The sequence below is a fragment of the Pseudophryne corroboree genome, chromosome 7 (assembly GCF_028390025.1).
Source record: "Pseudophryne corroboree isolate aPseCor3 chromosome 7, aPseCor3.hap2, whole genome shotgun sequence".
Lineage (NCBI taxonomy): Eukaryota > Metazoa > Chordata > Amphibia > Anura > Myobatrachidae > Pseudophryne > Pseudophryne corroboree.
The window spans coordinates 300,143,199-300,157,884 of record NC_086450.1 but is presented as its reverse complement, the minus strand read 5'-3'; the positions used below and the strand labels follow the sequence as shown (position 1 = coordinate 300,157,884).

Here is a 14,686-nt window from a genome sequence, read left to right as displayed (position 1 = left end):
AAGTTCCAGTTTGAATAGTCTCGTTTGTAGGAATTCGGATTTAAAATCTGAATTCTTTGTTTTGCAAAAATGACATGATTTTAACTGTTTCATTGATTTCTAGCAATGAATATTGTTTTCTTATCAATTTTAAACTGAACTGAAATGCAACCAAAACACTTGAGGGTGGTGGTTTTGCCAAAACTAAAACATGATGATGATTTATAGCTAAAACCAAATCTGCACACATATCTATTTGAAACCAATTGGGGAGAACAAGATTATTGGATAGCTACAGTAGATGCATACCTCCCAATTAATTTTCGTGGGACAGTCCAGTTTTTTTGTTTTTTTTACTGTCCCACTGTTCCACCAATGGGCTGCAGTGTCCCACATGGGGGGGGGGGGCAGTTGGGAGGCAGAGCGTCTATTCACAGGAGGCAGAGGGACTGGGGGCATGCCAACAGCTCACAGAGTGCTTGCCATGCCCTCTCTTTGATGCAAAAAGGGAGGCGCTGAACATGATAGCGGCACTCCTGTGAAGTCATGCCCCCCTTTTTACTGACCACATCCCTTTTTGGTTGTGGTCTGTGAGTAAGTCCCTCTTTCAAGGCACTAAATGTAGGGAGGTATGGTATATATACTAAGTCTGTTATGACAACTAGCATTAGCTCCACCTCTTTACAATTTCATCATTATTTTAAAAAGAGACTGACTTTACTGATAAATTACAAAAGGATAAAGTCAAGAATAAGCAGAATGTTAGATAATTTGAGGATTGTGGGTCATACAGATAAGGTTTTGGGGGGAATTAAATTGTTTGAAAAGTCGGTTGGGTGTCTGTTTTTTCTTGTCTATTAGATAGGAAAAAACAGACACCCAACTGACTTTTCAAACAATTGAATACCCCCTTTGATTGGGATAAGTGAAGACTGCATCATGCTGCTCAAAGTCAATTAACACGAGTCTCCTAAAATTGAATAACTCGTAGTGATACTCTTAAACCATACATATTTAAAATATGAGATAATCTAATACATAGTATTCCAGTGCTCAAAAAATACAGAGGAAGTGACTGTAACTATAGGAATAAATAAAAGCTTTCAATTATCAATTAAAAATTATAAAAATGAACATTTTCAAATACTTTCTCTAAGGTTAACTAACTTTGAATTAATATTTCTGGGTTGGAAAAATAAAAAACCTGGTTTTAGATATTATCCATAGACAATGCCACCTCCATTCCTGTATTACCATAAATGGATAACATGCACATAAAGGAAATTAACTGGTTTTATTGGAAAAGGAAAAACATGCAAATAGATACTTACATAAATATCTGCACCATAAAATCCATCCTGGTAAACAACGCTGCACAATACACACAAATAAAAACACACATTAGGGTACAATATTATACAGCCACCAAAATCCTTGAAAACAATTTCATTTGACACAGAAGCAAGGTTTGAGATTAATTAATTACATTATCATTGGTTAAGATAGGTGCAGAATGACATTCCTTGCATTGAACTGTGTAGTACTGTAATGACATAATCCATTCTGTTCTATACTGGCTTTCACTTTGCTCATTACATATGGTCTGATTCTGAGTTGTATACAAACTGCACACTATACCAATGTTCATGTAGTTGATCGATTATTTGCAATTGTGCATGTGCAGAAATCTCAGAAAACCCTGACAGCACATACAGTACCCTGAGCGTATGCACAAAGGTGACAGTATCAGAAATGTAGAAGCACAGTGAAGGGTGTTCTTGGGCAGTGACTGGGAGGTGGCCTGAAGTGAATGCAAATAATGTCCATCTTGGGGGCGTGTTATAGCAGTGTGCATGTGTCTGTGAATTTGGCCATCTTCCTAGATGCACTTTCACAGAGACCATACTCAGATGGGGAAACTGCACCGGCCACGGGGCAGCTGCATGTGACAATGGTGCATGCACTGGTGTGCCAATGGTGGCATGTCAAGAATCGTCAGAGGTGTTTCAGGATGCAGAGATGCTTAAAGTGGGCGTCTCAGTGCTTGTGCACCAGGGAAAGGTTGATACTAGCATTTGCATATTATCACAGCTGCGACTGCAGCAACAGTCACAAGAGAAGTCCATCTCTGAATCAGGTGTTTTGTTAAGTAGAAAAAAAGGCATTTTGCATTCACCTGTTTTTACTGGTATTTAACATGTGATAGCATGTACTATATTATGACCTAGGGCTAGGCAAATAGCTTTATTCAGCAAACACTGAGGACCTGATTCTAAGTGGTGAAAAAAAAATTGTGAAGTCACGATCACCTGATTTTCTACTTTATGCTAATGCGAGATTCCATTCACCTTATGTTGGAATCTGTTTGTATTCAATCGGGAAGTCGTACCACCAATGATTTTATCCTAACCACTGCTATTGCCATTTGCAGCCACATGCATTGTGCAATAGATTCATCAGGAACATCTACACAGAAATGATTCTCCCATGAGACACATCTCTTGTGTGTTGCTGCCCAGTTTCAGCCCATTTCACTGTCCTATTCAGAACCAGTGATAGGTATGTAAAATGCATATGTATGTGCTATATGGTAAAACTTGCTATTTGTATCCAAAACAGAAGATATGTCAAACTGAGCATCAGTGACTATGGGCCTGATTAAGAAATGCATGCAATCATGATTTTGTGGCAGTTGAGTGATTTTTTTTGCACATGACAGTTACACTGTGCATGTGCTGTAATGGTCTTGTGATGGCGGTCACATTGAGGATTTAGGGGTCTATTTACTAAGCCTTGGATGGAGATAAAATCACTGGAGATAAAATACCCGCCAATCAGCTCCTGTCATTTTTCAAACACAGCCTGTGGTATGGCAGTTAGGAGCCGATTGGCTGGTACTTTATCTCCAGCAACTTTATCTCCATACAAGGCTTAGTAAATAGACCCATTATTCACAAAGTGATTGACGGTCAGGGACCATTTTTGGGGAGGAACAGTAACTGTGAGTTACAGCAAAAACACAGACATGTCAGAACCATTGGGAAGAGCAGAGTATTTGAGGCTGCTACTGCGATCCCGTATATAGCTGCAATGTCTTCAGCATCTTGTTAGTAGCCGTAGGCTACTCAGAACTTTAAAAATGGACTGATCTGTGATGGATGCTGTGTCTTTGTATGCAGATTCTGGGACTTGCAAGACCATCATTGGGTGTTTCAATATAAATCCAGATGGCAGCAATATTTGCATATATTGGCACAGCTGCTGTGTACACATTTGTAGGTGCAAATGCAGAAACATGTTCATACAGGTATAAAATGGATAGAGAAGCACTGATTAGATCATTTACTAATGAAATGGCTTGCTGGAAGGAGCTAACCAAGTTTGAAAAGGGGATTACTGTAAGCTGCGTAATGTCATGTTTCCAGGGCGATGCTGGACTGGTATTCAAAAGATTCAGTAACCCAGATGGACTGGCCAGCTCAGAGTCCAGATCTTAAACCCACAGAGAACCTCTGGGATGAATTGGAGTGATAGGTGCATTCTATACTGACTCAACCTTCTTCAGTGTCGCAGTTGGTCACTATACTTATGGTGGAATGGCAAAATATACCGCATGCTGATGTCCAGGAACTTATGGAAAGTTTGCCAAGAAGGGTATCTGCAGTAATCACTGCACATGGTGGACCTACAAAGTACTGATGTCAATAAAATCTCGTGGATATGCCTCTATAATTGCACTAGTCTGGGGAAATATACTGATTGGCACTGGCAGGATTATGTGACATCCCCTTCTAACACTTCAAATCATTGAGTAAGCCTAAACACACAATGATTTACACCTTAACTATTTTCTATACTGCTGTGCTGACCACTACCCCTTAAATTGTGCGCTTTTTCCAGGGCTTGGCCCTTAGATCAAACACTTAGGTCAGGTCCTGTATTGTGATTCTATAATAGTTATGATTGGTTAAAAGTGCATACTATGTACCATATTAAAATGTATTAATTCAGGCAGTGATGGTATCTCTTTAAAATATATATATATATATATATATATATATATATATATATTTATATTGAATAGGAAACATTAATAAGGTGGTGAAATCATTTCAGAATAATTATATTTCAATAATTATAATATACTGTATCTGAATAAAATATGAATACATGCAAACAAATACTGTATTTAAATTATAGTTTACAGTTCTATATATAAAAAGTGCTGATGTTGAAGGAACACCTCAGAAAATCTAGGCTATTAACAGCACATCTTACATATACTTATTATTATAAATGTCAATGTTTTCTTTATATGGGGTCAATCTGTAATGTGGGAGAATAGGTGCTTAGGACACATGCCTGTCTGTGTCATTTCAATGGACTTAAACAGAAGTTGAAAACTGATCTTTTTTCATTACTGGTTGTTTGAATCTGCAGTAGCATGAAGATAATTAAATAGACTGTTTGTGGGTTTGATATTTGGTGTTTTTCCCCTGTTAAAATGGATTTCCCAAAAAATATTTAAACATGATAGATTGGGTAAAGGACCAGTTCATTCATATTAATTAGTTTACTTTGTTAAAAGTATCCTTTAGATATACTGTATGCCTTTAATAATGCGGTATCCGGTCTCTAGGTCCACCACACTTAGGTCAACACTGTCTAGGTTGACAACTATTGGCTGACAGAAAGTAGGTCAACATGGTTTCTAGGTCGACATGATCTAGGTCGATATGACAAAATGTCCACATGAGTTTTTCCCTTTTTTCAATTTTTTTTAACTTTGTCATACTTTACGATCCATGTGGACTAAAATTGGGAATGGTAACCTGTGGTGAGCACAGCAGTAGTGGGGCAAGACACCTTGCCTGAAGCATGGCAGGTGAAGCGAGCCATGCAAGGGAACACGGTGCACTAATTGGGGTTCCCGGTCACTGTACGGAGAAAACAACACCAAAAAAAGTGCAAAAACTCATGTCGACCTAGAATATGTCGACCTAGGGTCCCTGTCAACCTAGAAACCATGTCGACCTACTTACTGTCGACCAATAGTGGTCAACCTAGACACTGTCGACCTAAGTGTGGTCGACCTTGCATATCAAACCCTAATAATGCGTACACCAAGAGGTTAAAGTGAGCCCACTGAGATTTTGTTACCAGCGGGCCCCCGGCTTATTCCTCTCAGTGGCCACCAGACGCCAGAGCTCACTCCTGAGCTCCAGCTTCTGGCTCAGGCAGTGTGCACGTGTGGTGCTATGGGAACGATGTCATGACATCTCTCCCACAGATCTGAAGAGCGGGTGGCCAGGTGGTCCTGAAGCAGGAGCAGGGCTGGTGTGTATAGTGGGGTTTTGATTTTATTGTATGTGTGTAAGCAGTGCTACTAGGGGGCACATCTACTGGGGGCACAATGGCTGGGGGCACATCTACTGGGGGAACAACTGCTTGGGGCACATCTGCTGGGGGACAACTACTGGGGCATAATTGCTGTGGGCACAACTACTGGGGCACACTTGCTGGTGGTACAACTATTGGGGGCACATCTACTGGGGGCACAATTGCTGGGGGCACATCTGCTGGCATCACATCTAGTGGTGGCACAATTTCTGGGGTCACATCTACTGGGGGCACAACTGCTGGGGGCACATCTGCTGGGAGCATGTCTACTGGGGCACATCTACTGGGGACACAACTACTGGGTCACGTCTACTGGGGCACTACTACAGGGGACATAACTACTCGGGGCAAAACTTCTGACTGGGGCATATCTAATGGGTGCATAACTACAGGGGGCATAAGTACTAGGGGCATATCTACTGACTGGAGGCATAACTACTGACTGGGGGCATAACTACAGGGACATAACTACTGTGGGCATAACTACTGAGGCAAATCTACTGGGGCACAACAACAGGAGGCATATCTACTGAGGGCATAACTACTGGCTGGGGTCATAACTACGGGGCCATTACTACTGGGGGCAACCCTACATGGGGAATTACCACTGGGGGCATTTCTACTATGGGCACTACTAATGAGGGCATTGCATAGGGGGCACTGTTTAAGGGGCATCACTCCTGGGGACATAAGGGGCACTATTACTGAGGGCATTGTATAAGGGGCACTATTGCTGTGGGCAGTATGTGTATTTGGGGTGCTACACTGTGGGCTTTGTGTATAAGGGCACTGATGTGTGGTGTAATGTTAATAAGATTGTGCTACCGTGTGGCACAATTTGAAGTGGGGATACTATTGGGTGACCACACCCCTTTCTTTTTGAGAACATGCCCCTTTTTTGTGGCGCGCACTGTCCCCTTATTTCACTGCCATGGTGGATGGGGGGGTGAGTACCACCACCTCTCTAGGACCACTTTAAGCACTGCATACACCATAGTTCAATGTACTGAGTTACACTAAACGTACTGTACTAAAACCAATAGCCCAGGTGGTATTTTAGGATTTAAAAGGTTGCAATAACCTTTATTAAAATAATTTATTTTTAACAAAAAAATACCAGGCACTTATTATTATCAACTACCAAATAAATACATCTCTTGGGAAGATGTAAAACTGACATCTTAAAACAATCAATTCTGATAATACTTTATTCCAAATAGGACACATCTCTGAGAGGACTGCTTAGGCATGGCTCATACTATATTTAAGTAGCATGTGAATAAGCACAAGGAGCTGCAGGTGCAAGATTTGTTTACCGCTAACTACAAATGTAAGTATTCACAATGAAAGGTATTATAATTCTACATGAAGGACATGCTATTCACGATGAACATTGTGTGCAATGATTGTTCAGCTAGAAACCAATAGACATGGTTCCTGGTCGCCAGACTGCTCTTTTGAGCTGGTTTTTAAAAATATCACCCCTAATTATAGCAAAGTTCCACCCACCATAGATATAATGTAAAATAGTATGAACGTGTTATAAAGGGTAATATAAATTATTCCTAGATCACACAGCCTATAGGGAATAGTGCTACTAAGTAACAAGTATAAAGAGTTCAGATATTTGTAACATAAGGACATTGCTCACAAGATAAAGTAATGGAATGACCTAAGTGTATACACAGATTTTACACTTTATCTACCAATCTTACTATATACTGTAGGCTGAGAATTACTCATGGTGGACACCTCCATGCCATATATTCTAAATAATGTTGCTAAAGAACAAAATGCTTAAGTACCAAATAACACTAAATACAGTTCAATCATACAAATTAATAATAATAATAATAATAATAATAATAATAATAATAATAATAACAATTATAATTCTGTGGTCCATGTTAGATTTTTACACAATACCTCTTTCCTGTCTCTGCTTACACTTGATAACACACAGTATGCATAATTACATGTTCATTCCTGCATTGCATGCTCTAGTTAAAGTTAATGTTGACTTTGGCATAGATTATACAGATACATTAAAGGAAGAGTCTGAATGCATTCTAAACTATTTCTTTGTGTCAGGAGTATTTTAGGGCTTCATGGAGCACAGTAAATAGGTATCAGATTTCATTTTCAGGACCATATCATGAAAATTCTAGGCTATAGTAAGGTAGATAAGTAATTTTCTCACCTAGGGTCAGATGAACAAAGCCTCGAAAAGTGATAAAGTAGCGAGTGATAAACTACAAACCAAACAGCTCCTGTCATTTTTCAAACACAGCCTGTAACATGGCAGTTAGGAGCTGTTTGTCTGGTTCTTTATCACCTTCCACTTTATCCCTATTCAGGGCATATTACATCTGGCCCTATACAGTTATGACCACCAAAGCGTGTTTTTTCCTAGTTATTATGAGAAGCTCTGATAAACAATTTAGAGATGGTAGAACTGCAACAGTCCAGTGTAAGAAAAGTCATAAAAAAATCTTCAGATGTGTTTTAATACATTATAATCATGATTATCCTAATTAGGCAAACATGACAAATAAATAAAATCTCAACGCATTCTGGATAATTTACCTACTACATACTTTCGTCTGTATTTTCAACACTCCAAGGGGCCTATTTATAACCATTTGCATCCAGGATGCGGATTACTGGTGATAAGATCACCCAAAATCGCACTGCGATAATTGATTACACCATAGGGATCTATCAATTATCGCATGCAGGACCAGAGCTTGCGGTCAAGCTCTGTCTCTGCGATGCCTCTTCGCAGCATCATCAGGGAATTTTTCCTAAAAAAATACCCTGATGTCCTGCTGCGCATGCACCGACATCACTGCTACCGCCACCGCCCGTCGACCCCTCCACCGTGACTACCTCCACGCACCATAGACCCCCCAGAAGATCAATATACTCACCTGTTCAGGAAGCCGGTCAGCGCTGCTTCAGGATGCTGCCGGGCACTGGGTCCTTCTCCTGCGCTGTGACACCCAGTGCTGTAAAGTGCACTGCCATTTTGCAGTGTCACTTTACTGCACCGGGGTCACAGCGCAGCATATGGGGGACCCGGCGCCCAGCAGCGCTCACCATAGCAGCGGACACCGGCTCCCTGGACAGGTGAGTATGGGCTTTTTTTTTACTTTTTATTATTATTTTTACACTGTGATCAGCTTCTGTGTCCATCGGACACACATAGCTGGTCACTCTGCCAGGTCCCCGCTCAGCTCTCTCAGCCAGGGACAGAGAAAGCTGGGCAAAAGGGTGCTTATTGCAGTGCTGCCCTGTGAACTTGCCAGCCTGAGCTGGCGAGATTATCACAGGGCACACTGCAGTATTTTTTTCAAATTTTTTTTTTTTAGTAAATTTGGCCACATCACATTTCCCATTATAAGTATGGGGAATGCGATGTGGGTTACTAAAAAAAGCGAATTAAAGGGTTTGGAGCAGTTTTTCATGAAAACTTTTCCAAATGCCCTTTAATACATTTAGGTGATACTAAAATAATGTGAAAAGGGTGTGAAAACACCCTTTTTCACATTATTTTAGTAAAACTAATGTTAATAAATAGACCACTAAATGATCTTGGAAATACTGTACATAATGTAGTTCCAAAGTGTCATTTTTTTACCAGGCATTCCCAAAGTGATTGAATTGGTGATTGTTTTATATGTTGCCAGAAATGTTTAAGTCCCTCTATTATGGGTTTTTTCATATTTGTGCAAAAGTTTAATTTATAAGTGTAAAAAAATAGGGTACAGAATTTTAAAGTTAAAACCGTATAAGAAGAAAATAAGACAATATTTTATCGTTCTAAACTAAGACAACAACTAGGATCATAAGTTTGAGACCCAAATGGTTCGAGAGATAGTCACTGGTGCTTGTGCCTACATGCAATTCTTTAATACTCTGGCAAGCAGTGAATAGTTGCAGGTGATTGTACAAGTCCCACCAGTCATCCAATAACCTGCAGCAGCAATCTTCTACTGCACAGAGATTACATAGAAGATAGTTAGTCCTTGAATGCAAGTGCAAGCTGTAGAAAGGGGATATCTGATGAACTGTGGGGTTCCTAAAAATGGGAATGCTTGACTTAATTTTCATTAAATCAGTACAGTAGGTAATTTCTATATTTGCCTTATAAACAATCTAAACTATCAAATGTATACTCCTGAACTATAACTACCTAAGGTTAAATGTGCATATTATAGCTCTTTCCTGGTAGAATATCATAACAGTAATATTTCAACAATATCTTGTGTAGTGCCAGCTAACAAGGCAATATATTAGTACATGACTGTCTGACTTTAACATTACCACAAAAGCTTCTATCCAAAAAAATAAAAAAATAAACTGTTTTTGCCAGATACAAGTCTTATAATATGTATGGGCAAACAAATGTATGATGCTAAGTTTTTTATATGTGATATATACTTATTTCAAATTTTTTTTACGTTGACTACTTTTTATTCCTACATAATTTTTTTCTGAAGTATTTATATACTTTTGACAATTTTATTTATATCCCTAATTCTGTCTATAACACACAAGTTATGACACATAGTAAACTCCTATAGTAACTGAATAAAATTCAAATAGCTGAACATATTTAATTAAAACAATGGAACTCAAACAATAGGCATTTTACATAAATAAGAAAAAAGTTGGACATTAGTTTTTTTTTTTTTTTTCCCATCTGCATTTGCTAGTGGACGGCATGCAACAACATACATCTCCATAGAGAAACACCTGCATTCTAAGCTAACATAAAAAATGCATTTTATTGGAGCATTGAAACCATATTAATAAGAATTTGAGGGGAGTTTCAAAGTCTCAGCTTCATACAACCTCCTTAATGACCAGATGTTTGCAATCATCAAAGATACATCATCAATTGTAACAATTTCTTTGTTTCTGCAGCATTTAAGCTCTAGTAGAATTTACATAACAACATGTGACATATCAAATGCTTAAAGCCACCAACCATGACAGAACAAATTACAGTCATTTTTCAATAGTCTGTGCAAGGTGCACAACTTCAGGCACTTGGCCTGGCAACATGCTGTGTTAGTTTCTGTGGTAAGACAAAAGCAGCATGCATTTCTCTCTAAAATAGTTTCTTTCTGCTACTGGGGAAAATATAATAATAGGATAAAAAGGGATATATATTTCTTACCCGCCATAAGCAGGGATTGGAGGAGGAGGTGCTGCCGCACGAAATGTGTTGTAGACCGTACGGCCTCTGCCTCTGAGGTGTGCCCCTCTATAAGCAGCGGCAGCTGTTGCAGCAGGATAGGGGAAGCCAGGTACTGTAACAGAACACAATTACATCCCAAATTAGTAATTTCAAAACACCAGACACAAAGGAGATACTTTATAAACACACACATACACATAAAACATAAATCCTAGTGGCACAATAGTTAATACTATGAATTCAGATTATATTGTTTAGAAATATCACGTATTAATTTTCCTCTTTTTATTTATCACTTACATCTCATTATAAATACATTTTATGGTACTTGTTATTTATACGGGCAACACTTAAAACATGAATTTGTCAATTTTGTGATCTTTGTGTTCACACAACCTCTTTGACACCTGTTACTGACTCTGCCTAAACACATGCAGTCAGTCTTCTCTGCTATTCTGCAGACATAGACTGTAAGAGGAGACTTGTCAACCCTTCTAAATAGTGGAGAAGTTGCCTATATAAACCATCAGCTTCTACAGTACCTTTTATTTTATGGAAAGTACTTTATAAATGTTAGCTAAATTGATTGATTTGTTGCTATTGATTGGTTGCTATGGACAACCAATTAATTGATTGGTTGCTATGGACATCTTCACCACTTGTCCACTTTTGCACTTTATACATCTCCTCGTGTTTCACCTACCCATCTGCCACTTGTCTATTTCACTTAGATCTGCTGGCAAACAGTCATGGTGGCAGGTGGTGTGGTGGCAGGCAGCAGCAGGTTTAATGGGTGGATGGGGAAGAAATGGGATTGTTTCAGCAATGACAGCTCCACTTGTCTCAAGAGGAAATAAACCTCATTGGAACAACAGGTGAGCATGGTTAAGTGGTATCCATATAATTAACAAGTAGTCATTTTAAAATTACTCACTTTTCCCTGTCAATTATTAATGCTATATACAAGTGTCTAAAGTGTAAAACACTATTGTCGGGTCTTAACAACCGAGCATATATTTTTTGTATCTTTCTTAAATAAAATTAATGATATTATGACAAACCAATTCTATCATATTTTGATACATATTCCATATTTGGGAATACATATTATTATTACAACATTCATCATTATAATAAATAATCTGTAAAGTTAAAACCCACTACTTTTACAAAAATGCATATATTTTTCCACCAAATGTACACACAACTGCATACACATACACAAATGCATACATATAAGTGCATGCACATACACATACACATACACATACACAGAAGCATACAAAGTTTTCACACAGTTTCTCATTTACAGTAGCTTGTTTGGAGGAAGGTTTTTTTTTTTACCATTTCCAGAATTATGCTCAATGAAAAAGCATTTTTTTTTTAACACTGGTTATGACATGGGGTGTCCGGTATCTAGGTCAACTACACTTAGGTCGACAATCATTAGGTTGATAACTGTTGGTCGACATGCATTAGGTCAACATGGTTTCTAGGTCAACATGGTCACTAGGTCAACATGCACTAGGTTGACATGACAAAAGGTCGACATGAGTTTTTCACAATTATTTTCATTTTTTTTACTTTTTCATACTTTACAATCCACGTGGACTACGATTGGGAATGGTAAAAAGCCATGCGAGTGGACACGGTGCACTAATTGGGGTTCCCAGTCACTCTATGAAGAAAATGGCACAATATTTTTTTAAAAAACTCATGTCGACCTTTTGTCATGTTGTCCTTGTCATCTTGACTTAATGCTTGTGTTGACCTATTTTAGGTGTCGACTTAGTCAATGTCGACCAATAGTGGTTGACCTAGTGACTGTCGACCTAAGTTTGGTCGACACTATGAACCACACTCATGACATGGCAGAGTCCACATAAACAAATATTGTTCCATCCTGGATGTAAGCATAGTTCACTGCACAATGAATTTAAACGCTAGTCAATGGACATGCTTGAGTACAAGATTAAGGGGCTTATTTTTGAATGAGAGACAAACTCTTTATCCAGCAAAAAAATTCATCTGGATATACTGTAGGGTTTCTCCATATTTATCAAGATGGCTCTCCTATGTAAAAGGCACTACTGAAAATAGTAATATTTATTATTAAAATATACTGTTTTTAAAAAACTCTATATTAAAATATAAAAAAAATCTATATTAATATAATGTCTGTTTTTAATTTTCTATTGAAACTGATTGTTGAAGTCTGATATCTCCTAGGGGGTAATTCAGAGTTGATCGCAACAGCAAATTTGTTAGCAGCTGGGCAAAACCATGGGGTCATTCCAAGTTGATCGCTCGCTGCCGTTTTTTGCAGCATAGCTATCAGGCTAAAAATCGGCTGTTCTGCGCATGCGTATGGGCTGCAGGGCACACGCGCCAAGTAATTTCACACAAAACTAAGCAATTTTACACAGGGGCGAGCAACGCTTTTCAATCGCTCTGCTGATCGGTGAGTGATTGACAGGAAGTGGGTGTTTCTGGGCGGAAACTGACCGTTTTCCGGGAGTGTGCTAAAAAAACGCAGGTGTGTCAGGCTAAAACGCAGGAGTGGCTGGAGAAACGGAGGAGTAGCTGGCCGAATGCAGAGCATGTTTGTGACGTCAAACCAGGTACTAAACAGACTGCAGTCATCGCAAGCTAGGAGTAAGTATCGAGCCACTCTTAAACTGCAATCATTTTTTTGTAGCAGTTCTGCTAACCTTTCGTACGCACTTCTGCTATGCTAAGATACACTCCCAGAGGGTGGCGGCCTAGCATTTGCACTGCTGCTAAAAGCAGCTAGCAAGCGATCAACTTGGAATGAGGGCCCATGTGCACTGCAGATATAACGTGTGCAGAGAGAGTTAGATTTGGGTGGGTTATTTTGTTTCTGTACAGGGTAAATACTGGCTGCTTTATTTTTACACTGCAATTTAGATTTCAGTTTGAACACACCCCACCCAAATCTAACTCTCTCTACACATGTTATATCTGTCCCCCCTGCAGTGCACATGGTTTTGCCCAACTGCTAACAAATTTGCTGCTGCGATCAACTCTGAATTAGGCCCCTAGTGCAGAGCACATGTGTGATTCATCCATGATACTATATATACTACCCAACTGTCCCAAACTGGTGAGACAGTCCTTATTGTAGTGGACCGTTCCACCTTCCTTCTCTGCACTACGAAAAAGCTGTCAAATAATTATATGTGTCTCTGCCATTTGTGCACATTGCAATTAAGAGATATAAAGTATTTCATTGAGAAGCAGTTGGGAGCCTAGTACATCAGTATTTTGTATGGCTGGGAATTCGCACCTCGGCCAAAAAGCCTATTATACTGTACAATTTGATTACCTTGCAATTCCAACACAACTAAACGTATTCCTATTATTTATGTAGGATGTGATATACACTTAAATCCCAAAAAACAAATTTAAACTGCTCTATAAAACTGCATGCTAACGCATTTAAAATTCTATACAAAACTGTATGCAGACTCATTAAAAACAACCATTTTCTCTGTCTCCAAATAAACTAATGATTCTTTAACCCAATTCCCTGTATCATTGTGGAAGGATTCACCTTTTCAATTTCTTCATTTTCAGTTAGTGAGAAATGAGCAGCCCTTTCTGTAACCTATTGCAACATTCTGTAAATGATTTCAGTGTGTCAAATAATACACTCTCAGAAACCCAGAAAACCGAGCATAAGAAAAATAGAATTTTCAAAATGAAATCTATATACTATCTACAAATTGGAAAGCAAAAGTTTCACTGAAGCTTATAAATGAACGTGTTCAGGATGTTCTACATTCATTTTGCATTATTTATTTATTCTGCACTATATTTCCAGTAAGGCGTAGAAAACCAACGTCTTTCACTGCCTGTAATATTTCTTGATAGCAGAGTAGCAGGTTTTGAAGTAAGGGAAATGAAAAAACAAAAAAGAACATTTATGATCTACTGAAACCATGGGTTGTAATGCCTGTGAGAGGCATTACTGAAATCATGCTAACCCATCCATTATCACCTGGCTACAGTACCTTCCAGGCTTTACGAGATTCCTTTTAGCAAAGAGCGAGGTTTACAGTAATTCTGTCAGGATTTAGA

At 38.8% G+C, this 14,686-nt stretch overlaps 1 protein-coding gene across 10 annotated transcripts in view; it reads right to left on the bottom strand.

The window, feature by feature from the left end:
• The window catches only part of RBFOX1 (RNA binding fox-1 homolog 1), a 916,481-nt gene that overhangs the window by 132,158 nt on the left and 769,637 nt on the right, over window positions 1-14,686 (bottom strand). For all 10 annotated transcript variants that reach the window (XM_063934243.1, XM_063934244.1, XM_063934246.1 and 7 more), the window contains 2 exons: window positions 10,565-10,697; window positions 1,311-1,350 (listed from right to left, as the gene is read on the bottom strand). In XM_063934243.1, coding sequence (XP_063790313.1) covers window positions 1,311-1,350; window positions 10,565-10,697 — 173 coding nt within the window. The remainder of the gene's footprint in view (window positions 1-1,310; window positions 1,351-10,564; window positions 10,698-14,686) is intronic.